General features: G+C 38.0%; 1 protein-coding gene and 1 long non-coding RNA gene across 29 annotated transcripts in view; one reads left to right on the top strand and one right to left on the bottom strand.

Annotated features, from left to right (window-relative positions):
- The window catches only part of MIER1 (MIER1 transcriptional regulator), a 68,229-nt gene that overhangs the window by 37,601 nt on the left and 5,002 nt on the right, over positions 1–25,626 (bottom strand). For 17 of the 28 annotated variants that reach the window (XR_011390673.1, XM_002715938.5, XM_070078314.1 and 14 more), the window contains 2 exons: positions 15,183–15,207; positions 9,577–9,722 (listed from right to left, as the gene is read on the bottom strand). Coding sequence is in view for 27 of the 28 variants with exons in the window: in XM_002715938.5 (XP_002715984.2) it covers positions 9,577–9,722; positions 15,183–15,207 (171 nt within the window). In the remaining variant the exon portion in view is untranslated. Of the gene's footprint in view, positions 1–9,576; positions 9,723–14,993; positions 15,031–15,182; positions 15,208–24,391; positions 24,815–24,847; positions 25,120–25,626 lie in introns of those variants that run through there. The other 11 variants (XM_008265089.4, XM_070078315.1, XM_070078316.1 and 8 more) reach the window with 4 other exon arrangements.
- LOC138850637 (uncharacterized) lies at positions 21,677–22,953 on the top strand. The gene is made up of 2 exons (XR_011390674.1): positions 21,677–22,449; positions 22,612–22,953. It is a non-coding gene; the product is annotated as an uncharacterized lncRNA (long non-coding RNA).

Here is a 25,626-nt window from a genome sequence, read left to right on the forward strand (position 1 = left end):
CTGGTAACAAAACACTTAAGTGTAACAGAAAGTGTCCTTATGTTCCCAGTCCTTAAGATGCTGCCCAGGATACTTGTATCCTTTATTGGAGTGCCTGAGGTCAAGTCCCAGCTCTGCTTCTGGTTCCAGCTTCCTGCCAAAATGCTACCTGGGAGGCACAAGATGGCTCAAATAATTGGGTCCTTGCCACCCATGTGGTAGACTTGTATTGATTTCCCAGCTCCCAGCTTTAGACTGGCCCAGTTCCAGTTGATAGGGCATTCTTGCAGTGAGTCAGTGGATCAAGGCTTTCTGTTTCTTTCTCTCTGCTTTTCAAATAAATACATTTTTTAAGTGTCATTGGTCTAAAACTGACTTCTTTTTACTATCAATTCAGTATATGTATATGGATAGTTACATGTTGACTAATTATCAGGAATATCATACTTAATTTGAGGGAAAGAGAATAACTGTAAAATAGATAGACTATAAACGAAGTTAACAACCCATAAAGGGAGAAGAAATTCACAGTCCAGTCCAAATACATTAAAAGAGAAATGAAGATGATATACAGAAATAACACTGGATTACATCAGCCAAATAACTTTTTTCCATGGTTACTTCCATTTCCATTTAAAATCATCTCATGCAATCTTTATCATCTGCCTTACAGAACAGTTATATTATTTCCATTTCACAGATGAGGAAACAGGCTGAAAGACTAAGCAATTTAAATCTTAAAATTTACACAAGTTTGGGGCTGGCGCTGTGGCGCAGTGGGTTAATGCCCTGGCCTGAAGCGCTAGCATCCCATATGGGTGCTGGTTGGAGATCCGGCTGCTCCACTTCTGATCCAGCTCTCTGCTGTGGCCTGAGAAAGCAGTAGAAGATGGCCCAAGTCCTTGGGCCCCTGCACCCACGTGGGAGACCTGGAGGAGGCTCCTGGCTCCTGATCGGCGCAACTCTGGCTATTGCGGCCAATTGGAGAGTGAACCAGCAGATGGAAGATCTCTCTCTCTCTCTCTCTCTGACTCTCCTCTCTTTGTGTAACTCTGACTTGCAAATAAATAAATAAGATTTAAACAATCTAATGTGTACTCCATGGTGTCTCAGCCAGGAATCTCCTTAAACCTCTCCAAAATATGTATCATCTGCAAATGAAGCAGTATCTACATGCTTTAAAATCAGTTTTCTGCAGAATGTACTCACTCTAATCATAATCAAGTCACGCAAAGTCTCAGGGAAAAACAGATTAGAATTCTGGTTATACAAAAAAAATTTGACCCAAATCATCTGAATATATTCTATACAAACACACCACTGCACACTACACATAAACACATGCTCTGAAGAAAAACAAAAGAAACGTCAGACAGTTCAGAACCTGAAAGAACCATAATTATGAATTAAGACATAATTTCTCCAGCATTCTGTGCCTTATCAGGGACAGAAATAAATCTAGCCCATACTGCTATGATGGAGATGGGCATGACAGTCCCCAAATATAACCTGATGACACTATCCCTTAGATCATACAATCTAATCTTCTTCATTCATAAATCATACACCAGGAACAATTTCCTGATTATAATTTGGATAGATTTTCTTATAGAGAGAAACTTCCATTCAACATTATAACTGGGTATTCTGGTTATAAATCAGTAAATCTGTTTCTGAACAAGAAATAGATTATGAAAGCTCCAATTATTTGGACAGCAACAGCCTGAAAAGTGGCAGCATGACATACTTGACAGCTCTTATAATTTAATCTCAAAATACATCAACAGGGGGCCCAGCATTGTGGTATAGCAGATTAAGCCTCTGCTGTGGCACCACTATCGCAAATGGGTACCTGTCTGAGTCCTAGCTGCTCTACTTCTCAATCCAGCTCCCTGCTAATGTGCCTGGGAAAGCAGCAGAAGATGGCCCAGGAGCTTAGGCCCCTGGAACCACCTAGGAGACCCCAGCGAAGCTCTTGGCTCCTAGCTCCAGCCTGGCCCAGCCCTGGCTGTTTCTGCCATTTGGGGAGTGAACCAGTGGATGGAAGACACCTCTCTTTCTCTCTCCCTCCCTCCTTCCCTCTCTGCAACTCCAACTTTCAAATAAATAAAATAAAACTTTAAAAAAAAAATACCAACACTGATCAAGGTCTTCAAGGATCTAGTCATGGCAATAAATTAGAAGTTAGTATTTAACAAGATAGATATAGGTAGAACTAGAGTATGAAAAAGGTTTATTCACACTGACAGCAAATAGCCACATAAAGTATCTTCAATGATAGATGCTTTGATTTCACTTATTCTCTTATCAGAACAAAAGCAAAGTTAGTGCATTCACAGTCTTTTTAGATCTTTGGAAGTATCATATGGGAGTATTCAGAGAAAAATATCACACATTGATAGAGACTTTCCACAATACCTATACCTAATTCCAGTTTATATAATTTTTCTTAAGCTCATCCTGCACCCAAAATTAGATGCAAGTTTAACAAATTAAGTCACAAGTATGAATATGGGCCAAGCCAGAAAAAATAAGTTCAGCATTAACAGTTTGCTGCTAATGTTTACTGCCCTTAAGAATTTTTGAAGAGCTTCTTTCATATTTCATCCTCAAAACTATTTTTTTAAAGATTTTATTTGTTTGACAGGTAGAGTTACAGACAGTGAGAAAAAGAGAGAAAGGTCTTCCTTCCATTGGTTCACTCTCCAAATGGCTGTAACAGCCGGAGCTGCACTGATCCGAAGCCAGGAGCCAGGTGCTTCTTCCTGGTCTTCCAAGTGGGTGCAGGGGCCCAAGCACTTGGGCCATCCTCCACTGCCCTCCCGGGCCACAGCAGAGAGCTGAACTGGAAGAGGAACAACCGGGACTAGAACCCGGCGCCCATATGGGATGCTGGCACTGCAGGCGGAGGATTAACCTAGTGCGCCATGGCGCCTGCCCCGAAAACTATCTTAATATTTGTTACTGTAACCTCTAATTTTTTCAGTTAAATGATACTTTAAGATCACACTACTATTTAAATAGCAGTGCTCGATACTGAACTCATCTTTTGCCTAGACCATGGCATGTAAATAAACATATAAATGCCCTTGAGTCATCTTATTCAAGGGCACTAGAATCACCTTAGGGGCTTTTTTTTTTTTTTTTTTTTTTAAGATTTATTTTACTTATTTAAAAGGCAGAGTGACAGAGTAAGAGATCATTTAACCACTGGTTCATTCCCTACAAGGTTGTAATGGCCAGGGCTGGGCCAGGTCAAAGCCAGGAGTCCAGAACTCCATCCAGGTTTTCCAAGTGAGTAGAAGAGGCCTATACACTTGAGTCATCTTTCTGTTGTTTCGCCAAGTGTATCAGCAGGGAGCTGGGTTGGAAGCAATGCAGCTGAGATTTGAACTGCCACTCCGATTTGAGATGGTGGCATCTTAAGTGGCAGTTTAGTCCACTGCTCCAAAACGATGGCCCCACCTTGGGGGCTTATTGAAACAAGGCGTTGGGACTTACCTTAGTTTCCTACCTAACAGGGCTTAGATTGGCCTAAAAGTCTGCATTTTTTCAAAGTCCAAAGTGCTGATTACTACTGGCAAGGAAGCAACCAGAGAACCACTAATCTCAAAGGCGTAGGATAAGATATCTACAAATCAGTGTTTCCAGTGGGAAATAATAAAGCTTCAACATTATTTTTAATAAGGCTTATCACTAACATGACAGCTAGCTCAGGCATCTGTCAAAAAGAGGAAAAGATAGACTAACTGCATGCAGAGATTTTTTTTTTAACCACTATCAAGACGCCTGACATTATGGTTAGATCAAGATTTTTCCCTCTTTGAAACACAGATGAGAAATCTGACTCACTTTAAAATTCATTTCTCTAAGAAAAATTCACCAACAATACAAATATTGACTAAGCAAAGAACAGAGTCAAAAATGGTCCAATCACAGTGCATCTGGAGAAGCTGAATTAAAATAAACAGTAACAGAATTGGCACAGATGAAAAAAAACCCTTCAGGTCAGAGGAGATGATAAATGCACAAGAAACAAAAATGAATAATCAGGTCACTCAGCTTAAAGCTCAGATACTGACTGTATTAACTAAAAAGGGAAATATAATTCCAGAAGACCATTACTGAGAGATTATAGATTACTGAAAGGTTGGTGTTTTTAAACCTAATTTTTCTAGTTACCTAGTTTCTATGGAGATATGCTATATTCTTTAGATAAATTTGAGAACAGGTGTGGAGCAGCTACTGACACTATGCAAGGGCTCAGGGAAAATTACACACACAAGAAATATTCAACATGGACTTAAACAGAGGACAGCTTTATTTCTGTGCCAAGGAGGCAGAGCAAGGTGGGAATTTGCTGCTATCATTCACCTGTGTTATGATCAGAACCCAACCCAACTGAGTAGTTACAGAAAAGAAAAAATTGAAAGAGATTTCTTCTGCAGGATTTAACCAGGGTAAGGAGTGATAAAGGTCCTAACAAGGCTGAATCCCTGGTTCTATCTATGCATTCCTTAAAAATAGGAGCACATATTCAGGTAACTTCAAACAGTTTATTTTCAGTCATAGTTATCTTTGAGGTGGGTTCTATCATGTGTAAACAAATATACTTGCCTATCTAATCAAATTGATTAATATTAAAAGTGAGTAGTATATGGTGGTATTATGCTTTTAATTTTTCTTTAAAAGTTTTTTTAAATTTATTTATTTGAGAGGCAGAGTTACAGACATAGAGAGGGAAAAGAGAAAAAGGTCTTCCATCTGCTGGTTCATTCCCCAGATGGCCCCAACAGCCAGAGCTGGGCCAATCTGAAGCCAGGAGCCAGGGGCTTCTTCCATGTCTCCACATAGGTGCAGGGGCCCAAGCTCCTGGGCCATCTTCTACTGCTTTCCCAGGCGATAGCAGAGAGCTGGATCAGAAGAGGAGCAACAGGTACAGGAACCAGCACCCATATGGAGGCCAGCACTGCAGGCAGAGGCTTAACCTAGTATATCACAGCACCAGCCCCTTAGGTATGAATTTTTAACTGCTATCACTCATCATGTAGTTAATAAGCAACAAGGAAAAAACAAGTATTACCACTGAGAATATAAGTCAAAACTTGACGGTAGTACAAAAAAGTATTTTATTTGATGTGTAAAGTTGGGATCTTAAAAGAAACATGAGGCTTCAACAAAAACCAGCAACTAATTTTGCTGAGGAATTTTGTTTCAAATTCAAGTAACATTTACTGTGTCCCTACTTTGTGCTAACTGAAATACTTAATTTAGCAAGCATAAAGAATTAAGTAGATCATTTATTGTAATTTGTCCCCAACCCTGTCCTACTATCTTTTATTCTGCACCATCTTTTCCCAGTAAATATCCTTTCCTGCTTTCCAAGAACCTATTTTGATTACAAGCTGTCCTCTTGGACCATAGCACCTGAATCACTGCATTCCCTGGCCATAGTTTTGAAGTGGGCATATTGCCCACACCTCTGTTTCTTGAATTATATCAACAGGAATTAAAGAAATAGACTTTTTCTTAAGCAGTAAATATTAGTGATATGACAGCATCTTCAGAAAGTTGGTCTGAAAAAGGAAGTCCATCATGTAGGAAAGCAGAAATGGAGGAAATATATTTTGATGGCACTTGAGTCCCTGAGGCTTGGTTATATCCCCACACTTCACGAAATCCCACGAGCGTTACACTAATTTATTTATTTTGACTAGGTAGTTCAAGATGGATTTCTATCTCTGTACTTCCAAATTCTGATGCTTTAACAGTAACAAAATCCTATTAAAGCAAATGTAATTTCCTTCTGAAAAGACTAAGGTATGAATAAAACTTGGCCAACAGTACATATTATATGAGGGCCTGTTAGTCGCCTATTCCAGAGAATCTCTCATCAGTTTATATTAATCAAAGTCTCTATTATACCAGGTACTAGGAGGGATTCCTTCAACTTAAATTTAAACATCACAATAAAGTAGCACAGTGTTTTATTCCAGTCCTACAAGAATTAAGAGTATACAAATGGGAGAGCAAAGTAAAGTAAAACTATGGGTCAAGTCTGGAATTTTCAGTTTTGGGTTCCACATATCTTTGGGTTCCACGTATCTATGAATGATGTAACCTCTCATATATCAGACATCGTGCTAAGTGCTTCAGATATATTATCCTTGTAATAACTAAAGCTTAACAATGTTAAGTAACTTATCCAAAGTCACAAGCTGATTAAGTACTATAGCCGGATCACAGACCTAGACCAACTGCTTTCCACTGCCTTTACATTTAAGAGCAAATTTCAAAAAGTTCATGGAAAAGTGGAATTAAAAAGTCTATTTGGGGGTGGTCACTGGGCTTAGGACACCCACATCCCAAATTTGTAGTACCAGGGTTTCATTCCTAACTTTTGCTTTTGACTCCAGCTTCCTGCTGATGCACAGAAAAGGCAGTCGTGTAAATTCGTACAGTAATCGGGTTCATACCTGCAGAGTTTATAGGAAATCCAACATGTTGACCTTGAAGTAGCTTATCTTCAGGTTATAAATGAAAGCAGCAGCAGTTATATGCTGTTTAAACTTAAGCCTTAATTATTTCTAGGAGAAGTTAGAGAAGAATCTAAGTGGTGAAGGGGTGATTAGGGATTGGCCCTTTTGTCTTTTTCCTCCTTTGTATATCCTCAATAAATAGTTCTATTTTTTTTTTTTTTTTTTTTTTTTTTTTGGACAGGCAGAGTGGACAATGAGAGAGAGAGACAGAGAGAAAGGTCTTCCTTTTGCCGTTGGTTCACCCTCCAATGGCCGCCATGGCTGGCGGGCTGTGGCTGGCACATCGCGCTGATCCGAAGCCAGGAGCCAGGTGCTTCTCCTGGTCTCCCATGCGGGTGCAGGGCCCAAGGACTTGGGCCATCCTCCACTGCACTCCCGGGCCATAGCAGAGAGCTGGCCTGGAAGAGGGGCAGCCGGGACAGAATCCGGCGCCCCAACCGGGACTAGAACCCGGTGTGCCGGCGCCGCAAGGCGGAGGATTAGCCTATTGAGCCACGGCGCTGGCCACAGTTCTATTTTAATTAATATGTTCTAAGAAAGGATCATTTGAAACAAATTTAGGAACTATGAGGATCTGGTGAAAAAGGTGGAAGGAGAAATAGCAAAAGGAAATGATATGCTTCAAATGAATGTTTTATGTTAGGTATAAAGGTCATTTTCTGAAAGAGAAGAAAACAACCATCATCCTACCCCACAACCTAGTACAAACCAAACTTGATTACTTTCTCTTACTAATCTGTACTTGAGTTAAAACAGAATGTGGTAAGATGGAAAATATAATATTTCCTCCTTTACATTTTATCCCATCGATGAGTTATTCAGCAGAAAAATGTATCTGAAGTGACAAAAGTTCCCGTGAATTTAGGCAAATAACTGAAAATAAGTGCCTTTCTACTTTACAAATCTGTTAAGTGACTACATTAAATCTATAGTTCTCCTTGATGTTCACCTAAATTCTGAGTCATTCAAGCAAATCTGAACAGTTTTCAAAACCTCTTACTTTTAAAGAGTAATGCTGACTCAAAGGCTTTTGTGATAACCAATATACACTATTGCCACAAACACCAAGTCTATTCTCCAGCTCAAAATAATAAAATATTAAGTATCTTAGGCATTGTACATTAGACTAATCATTAAATGATCCAAAATGAGACCATCTGACAAAATATTCAAGCTCTTTAAATCTATCCATCTTTAAAAGTTTCTAACGAAAATTCTGAAACCTGCATTATTTTCTTACTATAAAAAAAGCACTCATTTTTTCTGTATTACATATTCAAATCCTTAAAAGGCGGCACTATTTCATTTTTCATGTTCCATTTTATCAGAGGTCCAGTGTATCAGATCATATGTGCAATAAATTTTATCAGAGTACACACGACATTGATTTACCATTCACTCATTCAACACTTAAATTAAGTGACTAGTGAATAAAACAATCATGGTCCCCCACCCATGAAATTAATAGATGATACAGTTGATGAATTAGACACATAATTACGAACTGTGTTAGGTATAAAGGAAGCACTGAAAAGGATAAAGTAGTTAAAAGCCACATACGCACATAACAAATGCTAATTATACCCAGGAAAGGCCATTCTGAGGAGGCAACAGCAAACCCAGAGGACAAGAAGCTAGTCCTGTGAAGCATGCACCAGAGAGTGAGAATCAGCTGAGAAGCCTTGAAATAGGAAGTAGGTTACCAAAGAATGAAAGCAGCTTAGAATAAAAGAGGCAGTACAATACATGGATAAGAAGTTGTATCATGTAGGTGGCTTTGCTAGACACGTTAAGTCCAGATTTTCTTTGGCGGTAATGGAAAGCCAAAAAGGTTGATATAAATTGATTTATATTTTGAAAAGATCATCATAGTTATTGGATGGAAATATATTGGGAGAACGATGGTGAAAGAGAAAATTGGAAAAGCAGTTAGGAAACTACTACAGTCGTCTAAGCTAGAAATGAAGGCAAACTGAGAAGACAAGGAGCAAAACAGTAAAGTAAGATATTTGTGTGGACAGAAATGACAAGCTTATTTAGGAACTGGATATTAGTAATGAAGGAAAATGCCTGGTTCCTAAGTTAGTTTCAACAGGGTAAAACAGTCATGCTATTTTTAAGTGACATAGAGAAAGCAGGGAAGGAACAGGTAGAGGGAGAACAACAATCAGCAGTTCTGTTTGGGACATTTAAAATTAAGAGTTATCTGTTGAAATATCCAAACAGATTTGTCAAGTCAGACAACCCAAACAGAAGACAGTGAACAGCGTAGTGCTAAAAATATAAACTAAGAAAAACTGAGCATACAGAAATCATGGAAATAAATTAGATCTCATAGCTTAGTAATTTTATAATGAGAATTTCTCCAGGTACCTCTGAGGGTACCTTCAGGCAGAGGAATTTGTTTTTTAAAATTCCATGTGTGAGTCTAACATAGCTGACCTTCATACTATTTTTTGAAAAATATTGGTCTACACAGAGACAGGAGAGAAAGTAGTCCAGAATTGACAATCAGAAAATGCCAATGTTTAAACTTAGGTAAGGGGAAAAGAATATGCAAAGGATACTCAACACAAGAGAGACTGGAGAAACAGGACAGTGCAATACTCCAAAATCGAGTAAGACAGTAATGGTAAACTATATTGAATTCCACTGAAAAAAAATTAAATCCAACAAGGAAAGTCATTGGTCACCTGGATAGGAAGGGGTGGAAACAATGTACAGCACTTTAAGTAGTGAATGGGAAATGATGCTCTAAAGGGGAGTAAGCGAAAGGTACTATAATTGGGAAAGGATAAACAGTGCATGAAGACAAAATTTAGGATCATTTTATAGTCTGTTGTTAACCCAGATTTGTGATGTTCCACTGAATAGCTTTTTTTTATATGCCTTCATTACAAATTTTAAATATACCACCTAAACAGTATTGAATTTTTCAGTACAGGCTATATATAACATAACTCTTCCCCCAAAAGAGACAGCAAACCAAGACTTCAAGTTGCCTCTCTCCAAAAAGTTTTAACTACTGTACCCCCTCAATCTATTTAATATTATTTACCCTTGCAAGATCCTCTATTTCAGAACTGAAGTTTGTTTCTCCTTCCATCATTTCTTCCTCTTCTAATGTTCGTTCATCATCAAAATCATGTACCAGCATGTCAGCTGATGGATCAAATTCATGGTCATCTGATGTTGCTGAACCTCCTGGTAAAGAATATTTTAAAAAAGTTTGGTAAACCAAATCAAATGTGTCTTATCAATATTAGTGTCTATGCTTTACTAATGTGAAATTGGATATAAGTTGCAACTACAAGAAAAAATATGTAAATATTTATCAATCTTAAAAATTCTTGCCCTTATTCATCATCACCCAAAAAAAAATATTTCTTAGGGATTATTTCTGCGTCTCTCATCCCTAGATATTCAGTTAAAAATGCAAAAGAGGGGTAGGAATGTTGATAACTTTTAAAAAAGTGTGCTGCAATCCTTGAAATATGAAAGATAAGCTATGAGTAATAAATCATATCAGGCAGGAATGGCTTTTTTGCGTACAAAAAAAAAATCACAATTTCTAACCATTTGATGCACTCGGAGTATGAATTCCTGTGACCGCTGAGGAACTTAAGAAAGTTACAGTCATCTGAACACTGTCATGAGTCACTTAATGACACTTTTTCAATGATGGACTATATACACAACAGTGACTATATCATAAAGGTACACCATCTCGGTTTGTGTAAGTATTCTCTATGTTTATACAACAAAATGATCTAGTGATTCATTCCTTTCTCAGACCACATTCCTGTCATCAACTGCCACATGACTGTACTGAGGATCTTCAAAAAGTTGATGGAAAATAGGTATAAGAAAAAGTGAAGCATGGATTTCAAATATTTATGCAGTAAAATAAACATCTTTTATTTTCATCTTTCAATGAACTTTTTGGAGAATCCTTGCATATAGTCTAGAAAAATGGGAGATGCATTCAAATTGCATTCCTTTTCCTTTACGGTACCTTCTAATATTTGAGCAGCTGTTTTTAGTTGACTTTGATTTTAATTAACGCCAAACAGGAGAAAAGCAAAATTTAGTAAAATTGCATGCAGAATTCTTATTGGTAGCATTAAAAGTAAACTAATAGATAACTGATGTGTAAGCTAATCTAACTTACTTTCAGCCTGGTGGTTGGGGAATATGGCTTTGTATTAGTAAATTGCCAAGGCTGGGCATATATATCCTGTAAAATGTCCTCACATTTGACCATCACTAAATCTAGATGTAAGTTTCCAAAGCATGGTTTACTAATAAACAAGTGAGTTGCTTACCATCATCCTACCTCAAAGAGTATTTCAGCAGTCTATTTTTTAATCATTTATTTGAAAGAGATACACAGAGAGAGAAGGAGAGGCAGAAAGAGGTCTTCCATCTGCTGGTTCACTCCCCAGTTGGCCGCAATGGCTGGAGCTATGCTGATCTGAAGCCAGGAGCCAGGAGCTTCTTCCACGTCTCCCATGTGGGTGCAGGGGCCCAAGGACTTGGGCTATCTTCTACTGCTCTCCCAGAACATAGTAGAGAGCTAGATCTGAAGTAGAGCAGCCAGGACTAGAACCAGCACCCATATAGGATGCCAGCACTGCAGGCAGCAGCTTTACCTGCTATGCCACAGCACTGGCCCCTCAGCAAGCTATGTTGACTAAAATGATGATTCCAAGCCAGTACAAATGGCAAAGCACTTAGTAGTCATTGAATTCTTTGAGGCATACACATTTACACATAAAAAATATATTAAGCCGTATTTTAAATATAAAATAATTACATAACTGCCAGACAAATCAGATGTAATCTTACATTAAATTACAAGTAAAAATGAGTTGCTAATAGTTATCAGAGTTTAATAATTATTTGTAAAATAAAAACATTTAGAAAAGTACAGGCATATTACCTTAACTTTTCCTGGAAATAATAATAAAAAAAGGCAATAATTTAGTAGAGCACTGTTACATTAGTTGAGGGACTGGACAGGGTATTGTGTAGGAGCACCAACTTGACAACCAGTAAGTGAGCTGTCATTTGTCTCAACTGGTAACTATTTCTTTCTAGGTTTTCAATGGAAAATTCTCATAAAATTTCTCGGACTTTTAGTAGTCTGTAATTGTGTATTCCTCCAGAGTGTTATCTATACTTTTCTTCTCCCTGTTAGCAGAAAATCACTTTAAAAAAAAAAAAGGGTGGAGGGACGTGGTGGGTAGTGCATGATGCAGCAGGTTAATGCCCTGGCCTGCAGTGCCAGCATCCCTTTTGGTGACTGGTTCAATCTCAGCTGCTCCACTTCGATCCAGTTCCCTAATAATGCACCTGGAAAAGCAGTAGAAGATGGCTCAGGTGCTTGGACCCTTACACTGACATGGGAGACCCGGAAGAAGCTCCTGCTGGCTCCTGGCTTCAGATCAGCTCAGCTCCTGCTGTGTGGTCATTTGGGGAGTGAACCAATATATGGAAGACCTCTCTCTCCGTCTCCACCTCTCTCTATAACTCAGTCTTTCAAATAAATAGATAGATCAATCTTTATATACTACTATCTTAATCATAATTTTTGTTGGATGCAGGTATTGTCAAAAACAAGTATTCTCAATTCCTAATTTATTTTTCTACTATCATTTATCAGCTACTTAAAAGAAAAAAAATCAAGCTTTTATTAGTACACAGTATTAAATCATGTTACATGCGTAACCCCAAGTTCCCATATTTTATTATGTGCAAAGCCAATTATATTTGAATACTACCACTCTACTTCTCACTATATTAAATAACAAAGCATAAATACATTTTTTTCTTCCTTCCTCTATACACATCGCATTTGTTTCTATAAACATTCAAAATTTTTCCTTGCCTTAATTTAATCTCTGTTTTATCTGACTTTGCCTTTTTCTTTAGGACCAACTAACCATTTTATTCCTTTATAATTGCTAGACCCATTGTTAGGTGTCTCCTAGGTGGAAAAAAAATCTATTTAATAAATTATTAGGGGCAGGGAGCCTCATATTTTGTGTAAATAAGTATCTTGCTTCACATTCAGAACATAGATCACTGCTTTGTCTTCAATTCCCACCCTACTACAGAATTGCTAAAAGATATACCATTTCAAAAATTCAAAGATAATTTCATTTTACAATGTATCACATGTACTCATTTAATTGCATCTGATTATCTTTCCCTCCCTTAATCTCCACCTCCAATGGCTACTAGTCTTGCAATGGCTACTAGACCCTGTATTATGTCTCCACTATGTCTTACCCAGGTGGAGCCTAAGACAAATCACTTATCATGGTCATGTGACTACCATTAGTAGCACTGGTTCCAAAGTACAGATGCTACAAAGGGCACAGCCTTTTACCAGTGGACCAAAGGCTTTTTTGCACAAAGCCTCAACTTTTAATTTTCTTCACCAACTTCTTTAACTGCCTATAACCAGCATTACTTGTAAGAACAGTAGGAATTCCCTTGGGCAAAAGCTTCATATTATAAATCCTATCTAACTCTGAGACCTTCCTCAGTCTGAAAACAAAGCATAAACATTCAATCTGTATGTATAAATATTCAACACATAGCAAGTGATATTAAAGATGTTTGAATATTTCAAACTCCACTATTTTTTCCAGTTCTGCTAGGCTGATTCAAATGCAATAGAAACTGAGAATGTTTGTTACTAGTATCATTTTCATTATTTGTATATACTTATGCATAAGAAAAACAACTAGAACTGATTTTTTCAATGAAAATGGTTCTCTGCGTAAAACAAAAAAAAAATATTGAAGCAATTCCATCCTAAAAAGGTTTCAGTGACCAGATTACTTCCAACATCTATCACTCAGGATGTACTTATAAGCCAGGAAGAAGAAAAAAAAAATGCTGAGTTTGAGAAATGCCACAAAGCCTAATGTACTTTAATTTCAAGCATACTGAAGAGATTTTTCAGCTGAAATAAAGACAAAATCAACTATCAATTTAGTACACTGATCTGGTTTTGTTTTTTTGTTTGTTTGTTTTGTTTTGTTTTACAGGCAGAGTGGACAGTGAGAGACAGAGCGAAAGGTCTTCTTTTTGCTGTTGGTTCACCCTCCCATGGCCACCGTGGCCGGCGCGCTGCAGCCAGCGCACCGCGCTGATCCAATGGCAGGAGCCAGGTGCTTATTCTGGTCTCCCATGGGGTGCAGGGCCCAAGCACTTGGGCCATCCTCCACTGCACTCCTACTGATCTTTTAAAAGGGATCTGGAGGTAATCTATTCTAAAACCCTCACAGAGTACAATGATTTGTGGCTATGAAAAGGACCCAGAAGAAAGAAAGGGAAGAAAGGGGGAGGGGAGTGGACGGGAGGGGAGGGGAGGGAAGAAAAAGAAAAAGAAAAAGAAAAAGAAAAAGATAAAGAAAAAGAAAAAGAAAAAGAAAAAGGAAAGAAAAAGAAAAAGAAAAAGAAAAAGGGAAGGGAAGGGAGAAAGAAAAAGAAAGAAAGGAAGAAAGAAAGAAGAGAAGAGAAAAGAAAAGAAAAGAAAAGAAAAGAAAAGAAAAGAAAAGAAAAGAAAAGAAAAGAAAGAAAAAGACTTATATCCTGTTAAGCTGTTAAGCATTTTTAAAAGTTTTCTTCCTAAAACTTATAAATGAAGAAAGGTAATGCTTCAATAATCTGAAAACTCAGTGACATGGAAAACACTGTATCTGCATATCCAATATATATGTGACTTATTTTCAAACAAAACATTACTATGCTTCAGAGGACTCCATTTTTCAACCTGCCATACCGGACTGTTCTTTAACCTGTATACCTCATGCAGAGGACAACTCTCACTTCTCTTGGTAAACTAAGTAAACTTGGTAAACTTCTCTTGGAAACTAAGGCAAGAGACTAATTCCTAACTCTTTTCTCACTGCTATTTAAATTCAACCAATTACTGCCATGTAAAAATACAATATTCAGTGATGCCAGTGATGCAATTGATATGAAAATCCTCAACCTTGATTTATATGAAATATTTTAATTTTTAAATAATATTGCAATTAAAAATATTTGTGGTCCACATTGGTCCAAAGCTCCCAAGTTTGCAGTATCTAAGTTAAGGGAAAATAATCTGTAGATTATGTGAGGAAGAATAAAAAAAAATCATAGAAACATGATCAAAGGTTAACCTTGATCATTTTCATATTTGAGAATAATGTCAGTGATTTAGATCATTATTGACTTGATGAATTTTTTATTTTCCTCTCCCTCAGTAAATACACTGATTTTTTTCTCAAAAATAAAAATTCCATTTCCTACACAAGTAGGTATTACTAAGCTGATCTCCTAAAAAAATTCATATATACTTCAAACCAAGTAACAATTTAAAACTGTAAGAAATACATATGGCAATTCATAGAAAGAAAAAGAAAAAAAGAGAACCCAAAAATAGTCATGACGATGAACTCACAGCAGCCTCACCTGTACTTTCATGGGCTGTCAAACATTTCATCCATTTCTTTTTCCCCAGAGAAAAGAAGCATTTGGAAGAAAAGCAAGTCAGATGATAGTCTAATGCCTCTAGCCTTTATGCAACTAATAGGACAAATGTTAGCCAAATATATATATATTTATATATGTATATATATAAAAATCCAGGAAAATACTTACCTGGACTTGAAGACTCAACAGATGGCTAATGAGAAGAGAAAAGAAGAAAAATTAGCATTTTTGTATTGTGTATCTTCACAAACAGTAAAGGAATCATCTATCTAGATTAGGTAAGGCATATTAAAACTTCTTGCATAAATCTTTCATTACATATAAACAGAACTCAAAAACATTTCTAAATTTAGAAACTAAGACAATATGAAATTGATTCAGATTTTTAAAGGCGAACACAAGAATGTGGTTTAAGAGGTAGGATTTTTAGATCTTCAGAATATTTTTGAAATAGACTTTCTCCTTTCAATTTAGAAAATACTGCATACACTTTGCAATCAAACTGGTCTCTGGCTTACAAAAATGTGTGTCAGAAGGGATAAGAACAATTTAAGAAATTATTTTAACTAAAAATTAGATTGTAAGAAAGTGGCTGAAAAAATTAAAATGTTATTTAAGCACTGAACACTATATTAAAGTTGACCTTAGGAATAAAAAACATACTTTTAAACTACCGTTAGCAATCATGCAAGCCAATGCCTAGAGAAGTTAGATTATCTAATAAGGAAGCTTGCACAGAATCCAATTTCAATGTTCCTTCTACTACTTTGTCACTCTACTTGTCATAAAAGTTAACTAAAAGCTACTGGAAAATTTAAAGAGTAAACTGGTAGCAACTTATTTTAGTTCACACCACTTGACAGTGTGTGGCTGTGTTTTATCTTAATCCAGTTAATCCACAATTACAAACAAATCAACCACAAACACAAACACCTTAAGGACAAATTCAATAACTCAAGATGTTATCCTTAGAAGTAAAATTTTGCCAATTCATTCAGAGCTATATATTTCATGCTTATTAGAAGACAAAGATGATGGAAGGCCAAAAGCACTACCAAAGGGAGAAAGGGATATTACAGTATTTTCTTTCTGCTAAACAATGGGGCACAGAAGCAAGGAGAACAAAATAGAAATGAGGAAAATACCCAATTCTTTAAAATTTAAAAATCAGGTCAAATTCCAATGTCCTAAGATTCCATTTTCAAAATTTTTTGTGATGCTACTACATAATAAAACATGTAATGGTATGTAGTAAGAATGGCATGGTGATTTACATCAAGTTCTTGAGGCACACTTTCTCAAAGGTCCTATTTTTTGCTTTAAATTCTTCTATTCTAAAAGAATGGTTCTTTCTTGCAGCATTATCATTCTAATGAAAAGAGAGTAGCCAGTATTAAATATTTCCAATGTTACACCACTATCATTATTTACAAATTATTCTGCCAGAGCACAGTCAATATAGTCCTATTTTTTAATTAAATTCTTTTAATGGAAAGCTGAAGAGTAGGGTGATGCAAAGAGAGTAATGTAATCATTAGGGTTTCCAACTTGCTTAACATCTTTTAGGCAGAGCTACACATTTCCGGCTTAAAATTGATTTAAGCACCAAACAAACTGTTACACAGGAAACCAATATTTAAAAATATTAACTCACTTATATTTCAGACAGTTACAGTGTATTTCCTAAGTGTAAGCAAAATCATTGTGCAAGGCCACAGCAATGCCGATGACCACCTTCACCTGCTCCCAAGTTCACCATCCACGGAAAGCAGCTTTACAATGCTTTTCTTGTTTTCTTTCTTTTTTATTAAAGATTTATTTATGTGAAAGGCAGAGTTACAGAGGGAAGGCGAGACAGAAAGAAATCTTCCATCTGCTGATTCACTCCGCAAATGGCCTACAGCCAGGGCAGGGACAGGCTGAAGCCAACAGCCTCATTCATCAGGGTCTCCCATTTGGGTGCAAGGCCCAAGCACTTTGGACTATCTTCTGTTGCATTCCCAGGCCCATCAGCAGGCAGCTGGATTGGAAATACAACAGCAGGGACTCAAACCAGAACCCACATGGGATGCCCGCGTCCCAGGTGATGGCCTAACCTGCTATGCCACAATGCCAGCTCTTTAATAAACTTTTGGAACAGTCCTGCATGGCATAAAAAACACTGGTATTTCTTAGAACTTAGGAGCTTAAAAGTTTGAGAATTGTTTTTTTTAAGAACTCCATGATTATTCTATTTAACATTCTTCTGATAAAAGACTTTGATTAAAAATGACTATTCAAAAAAAGGTATGTTTCTACAGATGTTAGGTATTAGAAACAACAGGGATATTGAATTGCAAAGGGCATCCCTACACTTCAGTTTGCAGAAGGCCTCACAGTACCAAATGCCAATAAATCTCACACTGATTGTTTTTTTATTAGTAAATAGTTACCAAAGTTCTGAAAAAAGCTTCAACTACTTTCCATTCATAAGATATCAAATATTTTTAAGATTGGTAGCATTTCTAAGTATAACCAGCATAGGGAACAGCCTGTGTTCAAAGAAAACATGAATGTGGACTAGCATTTAGCCTAGTGTTTAAGATACCCACAACCCACATCAGAGTACCTGAATTTGATACTCAGTTCTGGCTCCTGACTCCTTTCCAAACCCTGAGAGGCTGCAGTGGGAGACCTGGGTTGAGTTCCTGGCCTGGTCACCATCTCAGGAATTGAGGCTGAGCCAGCAGTAGGGAATTCTCATTTTGTCTCTCCAATCAATTTAGAAACTTTCTTTAAGGATACAGGAATCTTTCAAACTATGACCTGACTGAAGGTATGTGTAGACACAGAAGAGAGGAAAAGGTGATGTTTGGCCCATGAATACACTTAGTATCTACATACATTTCAGTATTTCATGTACAAAATAAATTCTACTGTATCAGCAGGAGAGTAAGAGTGAGCTAAGTTTCTTGAGAGTGAACTATATTCAATTAAACCAAAGGTAAGCTTCTGGAAGACTGGCAAATGAAAATAACTCAAATTCTAAATATTAAATTGTGCAACTGGACAACAACATATTTCAAGACAAAAGTTGAATATAGTTACAACAGAAGGTTTCGGTGTGCAAAGAGGGCAATTTTTATTAGGTATAAAATAACAGCAGCACTAGTTTATGTTTATACGTGCTACACATCTTCAAATGCATATAGTCACTGGAGCACAATCATAAAACTGACAATAATACCTACCCACCTCATTTTATAGATTAGTAAACTCAGGGAGATAAAGTGACTAGACCAAGGTTCGGTGAAGCAAACCTGAAACCCACAACTTCTGACTCCTCAGCGTTCCTCCCATTATCTACTAGAAAAACAATACAAATATTTTTCTCTCTGTGCCTCTCTCCTCTTTCTCACTTTCTCTTTCTTTTTAAAATGGTATTCATCAGTTCAAAGCATGTTTAAATGTGAATGCAATTTACCTGCTAAGCGACACTGTTAGCTATGTCTTTTTAGAAGCTGGTATCTAACAATACCTTCCAGGAAGACATGCAAGATCTACTATTAATTACTAAAGTCAATCAGAAAGGGAGAGAAAGAGGTAAGAACAAAATAAACAAATACTTACAGCAATAGCTTTTGTTCCCCCCCCCCCCAAAAGAAAGACTAAAACTGTAGAGTTTAAGCAGAAAAGAAGATTAAAATTTGGGATCAAAATGTATTCAAGAGGCCAGTGTTGTGGCACAGTGGGTTAAACTGCCTCTTGCCACACCAGGATCCTAAAGAGCACTGGCTATTCAGCTTCAGATCTAGTTTCCTGCTAATGCATCCAGGAAGGGAGAAGATGGCCCAAGTACTTGTGTGGCTGACACCCTTGTGGAAGACCCAGAGTTCCTGGCTCCTGACTTCAGCCTGGCCCAGACCTGGTTGCTGCAGCCATTTGGGGAGTGAACCAACAAATGTAAGATCTCTATGTCTGTCCCTCTCTCTGTTGCTCTGCCTTTCAAATAATAGCAAAAATAAATCCATAGTCATATGCTGTCAGAAAAAACCTGAGTTGTTTCAACCACTCTGGAAATAATTTTGATAACATGAACTTATCCATGAATTTACCTAAAAAAGTATATCAACATGCTTATAACATTCATTACAACAATGCTGCTTAGAGCAAAACGGTAAGAAATGTAAAGTCTATCACTTAACAATTTAGAAATTACACTTATTTCAAATAATGGAAGATTATGAAACAATTATAAAGAATAAGAAAGATTTCTTAGTGTTTTAAGAAAAAATATGAAAAAAATTAGCAATAAAGAAAAAAGTATAGAATCAGGGAGTAAGTTGGGATAGAATATGTATTTAAAATGTCCCCCAAATGAACACACACAATACACGAATAGGTACCTCTAGGGGAGCATGTCAGGGAGAGGCAGCTCCCCCTCACCTCCCATGTTAGACCTTTCTGTGCTATTGGGCTTTTCTAACCATGCTCATACATTACTCGGTCTTAAAAAAAAAAAAAAAAAGGCAGTGGGGATTATCTTGGGGAATTCTGAACCAGTTTTATTTTCTTTAGGTTGCAACTTTTAAGAAAACAGTACTTGCTGTTTTTTAAGTATAATTTTGGAAAATTAATTTTCTTTGGTACACTTTTATCTCAGATGGAAAACACTACACATACACATACGCAGACAATCAAAAGATAAATTCCAGTCACTTTTACAGCAAGTTACCTTCACCCACATATTTCACACATTTGTATCATTTAGTTGATAAAGTTCCTAACAGTTGTAACAAACATTCAATGCCTGATACTTTCAAATGTTTCTTTCACAATTTTCTACAACATGGAAGGAAATTTCTCATACCAAAAAAAAAAAAAAAAAACCAACCTATAATTTGGGACAGAGTGAAAGATTAACTAGCGTATTACCTTTACCTCTTAAAAAATTAAGGTAGTAAAACCACAAAGTAATCAGGAGACCCTTTTATTCCAGGAAATCCAAAGCTCACTTTCAGTGAGTTAACTGTCAAAATGATTTCTTCCCCTCAAACCACTTCAACTATCACATCTTTAAGCGCTGCTATCACCCTCTCTAAAATCAGATTCTCATAGTTCTGAAAATGGGCATACAGAAGTCAGGAAGCAGCTATCTTACTCCAAATTGAAAGGTGAAATGTACTGTGCCAAGGGGCTTATTCCCCCCCGCCCCACAGCCCTCATTCAAGACTGTCACTTGGATGTTATACTCAAAAAAGCTTAAGTATAAAAAAGTTAAGCATGCATTGGAGGGGGCCAGTGTTGTGGCTTAGGGGGTAAAGCCTCCACCTGCGATGCTGGCATCCCATGTAGTAGCAGATCTGCTGCTTCACTTTCAATCCAGCTCCCTGCTAATGCAGCTGGGAAAGCAGCAGATGATGGCCCAACTCCATGGGCCCCTGCAGCCAAATAGGAGACCCAGAAAAAGCTTCAGGCTCCTTCCTGGCTTCTGCCTGGCCCAACCCTGGCTGTTGCATTCATTTGGGCAATGAACCAGCTGATGGAAGATTCTCTCTCTCTCTCTCTCACTCTGCATTTCATATAAATAAATAAACCTTAAAAAAAAAAAAACAGATTGCCAATTTGGAAGATACTGTTTTAAAAAAAAGGATGCATATGAGCTAAGATTAGCAAATTTACCATAGTAGTTGTAATTTAGAGACTAGAATGGCATTATGGAAAATAGGCACTAGGAATTAAAAGTCTTAATCATATCACACACTAATTGTGCAACCTAAGACAAATTATATAAACTCAGTTCAGTTTCATTTTCTCTGTGATGAAAAAATTTAGTTTCTTCAAGTTTAGTTCAATTTTCTGTGAGACCTAGGTATTTTATTTTTATTATGAATTGCTCAAAAAATCAAAACACTACTTAGGAGTACTCAGCTAAATGGATGGGATGTAGCACTATGAGGAAAAAAACCTCAATTTGCAAAGAAGCTTTTGGGGTTCTACTTTATAAATTTCATATCAACTACATAAGCATAACGACAACAGTCTGACTTATTTTAAGTCACAAAATTAAAAAAAAAAAAAAGGTGCTCCAAACAAGGACTGGTACTTAAAAAGTGCAATCACTCCAATGAATTTCAAAACCGTTTGAAAATCTTTTAAACATTAACGGCTGTGTTTATTCCTGAATTATTTGGCAAACTGATAAGTCTCGCCAGAATTATTTTACAGTAATTCACTTCGTTATTTCTCCAACTAAACCTTTCCCACCTTATCAAGTGCTTTGACTTTTACTCTGAGTTAAACTTTTCAGAGTTCTCATGGAAGGGTATTTTTGAGTACTTTGGATTAAAACCTTATTAACTCTGAAATATAAATACTAAAAAAAGAATCATTACCAGTGTAGAGAATTATTTAAAGCTTAAACTCACTGCAGTGAAACAAATTTTGCTTAATAAGAGTTAAAACATTTTAAAGAATAACATTCAACATTTCCTACTTCCTTAAAGAACAAAATCCAGGCACACTCAAAAAAGTGCTAGGGAAGGAGTCTGTTTTTAAAAGAAATGAATGGACAGATGTAATAATGAAAGTAGATTATCATTTTTAGAAATATTAAAATATTTAAAATGATTATATGAACTAAATACATTAAACTTTTTTTCTTTATACCAGAGAATTGTGACCTAGGTGAAAGGTAGGTCTTGCACTGTGCTATGGCTTTTTCAATTTTTTTTTTCCTATAGAAAAAAGTCCCTCACATGTTTACAAACTCTGAAATAAAAGACAAATTGTTCACTCCCAAACGTCCCTATACTACATTCCTTATAAGACCCAAAGGACCAACCATTTCTTCCTCTTATTTTTTTCTATCACTCATTGCGTTCTTAAAATTCTGAATAGCCTGTAATTTTTTCTCTTTTAAAAAGTGTGACTATGAGAGCCTCCTTTAAGAAAGTCAGTAATAAGTTTAGGGGATAAAACAATGAGAAGTATGACCAGAAAGTATTCTTCTAAGCGTATTAAATATTTTCAATGTTACCACAATTTAAGAACAAATATTTTTACATACTAACTATCATGGACTGAAATGATCAGATCAAGTACAAAATCAGTACACCCTATTCAAATCTAAAGTAATTTGTATGCAAGAACTAAATATTTTTCTAGAAAAACAAAGTCAGGGTCATACTCTCAGAGGAAACAGCAGCAACAAAAACCCCAGAAGCCTAATACCTGTTTTTTCTCTGGAGACATGCTTCTTCAATAACCTGTTTTTCCCCTCAGATTTATCAAAGAAAAGCATATTATGGCTTTGCCCTTACTCTTATTTCACCAGTCATCTTCAATCCTCACATCTACTGGATCCAAAGTGCAACAGTTCAGCATATGAATTATTTTGCCACATGCTTTACATTGGCATCACAAAAAAATCAATCTACTGAGAGCTCTCACTAAGGTAAGTAAAAGCACTCTATAAACCAAGTGCTTCCCCCTTCATCTAGTTTATTGAAATTATTGGTTTTGAAAATCATTCTAATTATGAAAGTACTGAGACCAGGAAAAATATAAATTAATTCTACTTTTTCAACTATTCACCAGTTTTACATTTTTTTTCTAGGATATAGAGCAAGAAGTTTATACTACTCTGCCTCCAAATTCAGTATAAATAAAACATCTACAGGTAACTGAAGAATTCGAAAGATGAATTATGTAAAGATACCAAGAATTAAATAAATACACTGAAAGCAAAATCCAGGCTTCTGCTTTTCTGAATTGAACTACCCATGCATTTCTACAAAACATGAGAGCTTCATTCTTCAAGTATTGAAATGTTTAAGAAAACTAAAAAATATACTAGGAAATATTAGGAAATGACTAGTGATCTTAAGTATTGCTTTCCTTCTATCTTACCCTAAAGCAATCATCTTTAATTTCTGAAATGAGAAAAAAATGTTAACACATATACAAAGTTCCTAGTACTCTGGGCAGTAACATTTGTGATGGTTTCCCTAAACTGAAATTTCACTGTATTTTCACACAGTAAGTTATTTTCCTTCAACTGTATCTTGCCTTAGAATGACTATACAGCTTAAAGCTCAAACCACCATAAGCAGCAGCATTAGGGAATGAAACACTACCTACATAGCATAACACTGCTTATCTAATGGGCACTCTGGAAAAAAAGGCCCACTGAAGACTAATTAACAAAATATATTTAAATTTAGCTGCCCACTATTTCTCCCCCTTACATATGAAAGAAATAAATCAAGAGTAAGAACTTCACCAAGACTAAAATCTGGGTCTCTACTCTCAAGACTAACAAAATGAATCTAATCACAGAAATGAAACAGCAATACTATTCTCCAACCCATAGGCCTTTAACTACATTTTTATAACCACGAAGAGTCAAATCTAAGACCTAAATTTAGCTGCAAATTAGAAATATCAAATATATTTAAAAAGTATTAGCAACAATCTACTAGAGCAAAATTTCTCCTTAAACAGTAAGTAATCCCGGACATAAACATAAAGCCAGTTTTGATAAAGAAAGCAGAAATAATACCATAAGAGCCACTCCAGAAGAATTAACCATTAGGTTTCTTCACTCAACAGTCACATGAAAAGGTTTCCATAACTAAACATGTTTCTGTATCTCAAAACTTAAAAGGGATCACTGTGTTGACAAAAGCAGCCATCACTACATAAAATTACCAACTTCCTGAATCTGTTTTGGGTGCCTCTAAAACCATGAAAATAGCAATTCAAACAAGAAAAATATTTATAGAGTACCTTAGCTCCTAAGAGACCGAAAAGTCCAAATATATAATTTCCAACTCCAGGGGATAACGAAAAACGAAATCCTTCCACAAGTGAAGGAATAAAAGTAAACGAAACAAAACAACTCCACAAAACTTCCTCTGTTTATTTAAAGGCTTAAATCAGACGCAAAAACTTTAAAATTTTCAGTAGCACATACAGATTCCAACTGATCACACACCAACAGTAATTCTTCACCCACGGATCTAAGGTCCAAACACGTAAAACACCTACCACTGAAGAAAGGAGCTTTGGGAATTTGCCTACTAGAAGAGGAAAGAGACCAAAACCAAACCAAACAAAAAATTATACATATATATGTATCTCAAAGAAGGAAAACTTTTATTAGAGGGGAAAAAAAAGTTTTGACTTGGTAGAGTGAAAAGGCAAACAAAAACAAGCCCGGAAAGTGGAGAGGGGAAAGGTGGAAAAGCAACTGAGCTTCTACCTTTGCGCGCTGAAGGCGCGCGGGGGGGGGGGGGGGGAATGAAACTGGAGAAAAGGGGGCGACTCCCCACCCTCCAGGGCTGGCCGGCGGCGGCCAGGTTAGCTGCTCCACTATCAAGAAAGTAAGTTCTCACAGGCCGCTCCGCATTGGGTTTTCCTCGCGAAGTAAATGGGTGGCTGCGGGGGTGACGCGGAAGGGCGCAACAGCATCTCGGCCAGGGAGGGAAGAAACTTCGTAAGAGGAAGCAGCAGCTCCGCTCCCGGCCCCTAGCACCGGCCGGCCAAGTTGCGCCACCAGCACCCCTTCCCCTACAGGCTGGCCCTCCTCCGCCGCCCGCACTGCTGCGCAGCTCCCGACCCTTCAAACTGCCCCCCAAGTCCAACTACGCCTCCGTTTCCTGCTACCCCCGGACCCTTCCCAACTAAGTTCCCGGCAAAGCTCGCGCCCACAGCGTGGCCTGTTCCGGACAACAGGTGGGCAGTGGCGCCGGCAGGGCCGGGCCTCTCCTGGCCAGGCCCACTCCACTCCTCCCCGACCAGAGCCCGGGGGCGCCCCGCTTCGGGACGGGGAGGGGAGCTCGCTCCCTTACCTCCGCCATATTTGCCGTACTGCCGGGTCACATCTCCGCGGCGGCCGCAGCTGGGTCACGGCCAGAACCCGGATGTGAGACTCGGCAACGGGACTCCAGCCGCTGCCGTCTCCGCCGCTCCCGCCGCCGCGGCCTCGGCGGGAACGCGCAGGAGCCGCCCGAGCGCGCCCACCACACCACACTCCGCCCCCTCGCGGCGCCCCGGCTGTGCAGCACTGGAGGGAAAAGGCCAGCGAGCACGCGCGGCAGCCAGGACGCGCGCCCGCGCGGCCCCGCGGCCAGCCCTCCCGGCCGCGGCAGAGCGCGCAGGGCGGGGGGAGTGGGCGGAGCCAAGGTGGGTGTGGGGGAGGCGGGCATCCGCGCGCCGACACCGACACCGCCCCCGGCCGGGCTGAGGGTCGGCCCCGGCGGGCCGGGAGGGCTCGGGGGAGCCGGCGGCCCCGGGAGCCGCGTCAGGTGCTGACGGAGTTCGGGGGAAACAGGTTCTCTTTGACGTCTGGGGCTTTTTTAAAGTGCATTTGCAGGAAAACGGATGTTGCTGTGATGCAACAGCGGCACGAACTGCACTTTGAAATGACAAATATTCCTCTCCTGGTTGACTCCCAACAGGAAATGTTAAAATCCCAAGTCCCCAAAACCTTCAGGGGGGTGAGATCAGAGATTAAGGAGTTTTTTTTAGGTATTCTGTCACCCTGGCAAAATAGTTGTGCAAGGCTCAAATTTTGCACTAGACACAACTTGAAACTGTAAGGTACTGAAATGCTCTTCTTTGATGAATA

The sequence above is a fragment of the Oryctolagus cuniculus genome, chromosome 7, assembly GCF_964237555.1.
Source record: "Oryctolagus cuniculus chromosome 7, mOryCun1.1, whole genome shotgun sequence".
In the NCBI taxonomy this organism is placed as follows: domain Eukaryota; kingdom Metazoa; phylum Chordata; class Mammalia; order Lagomorpha; family Leporidae; genus Oryctolagus; species Oryctolagus cuniculus.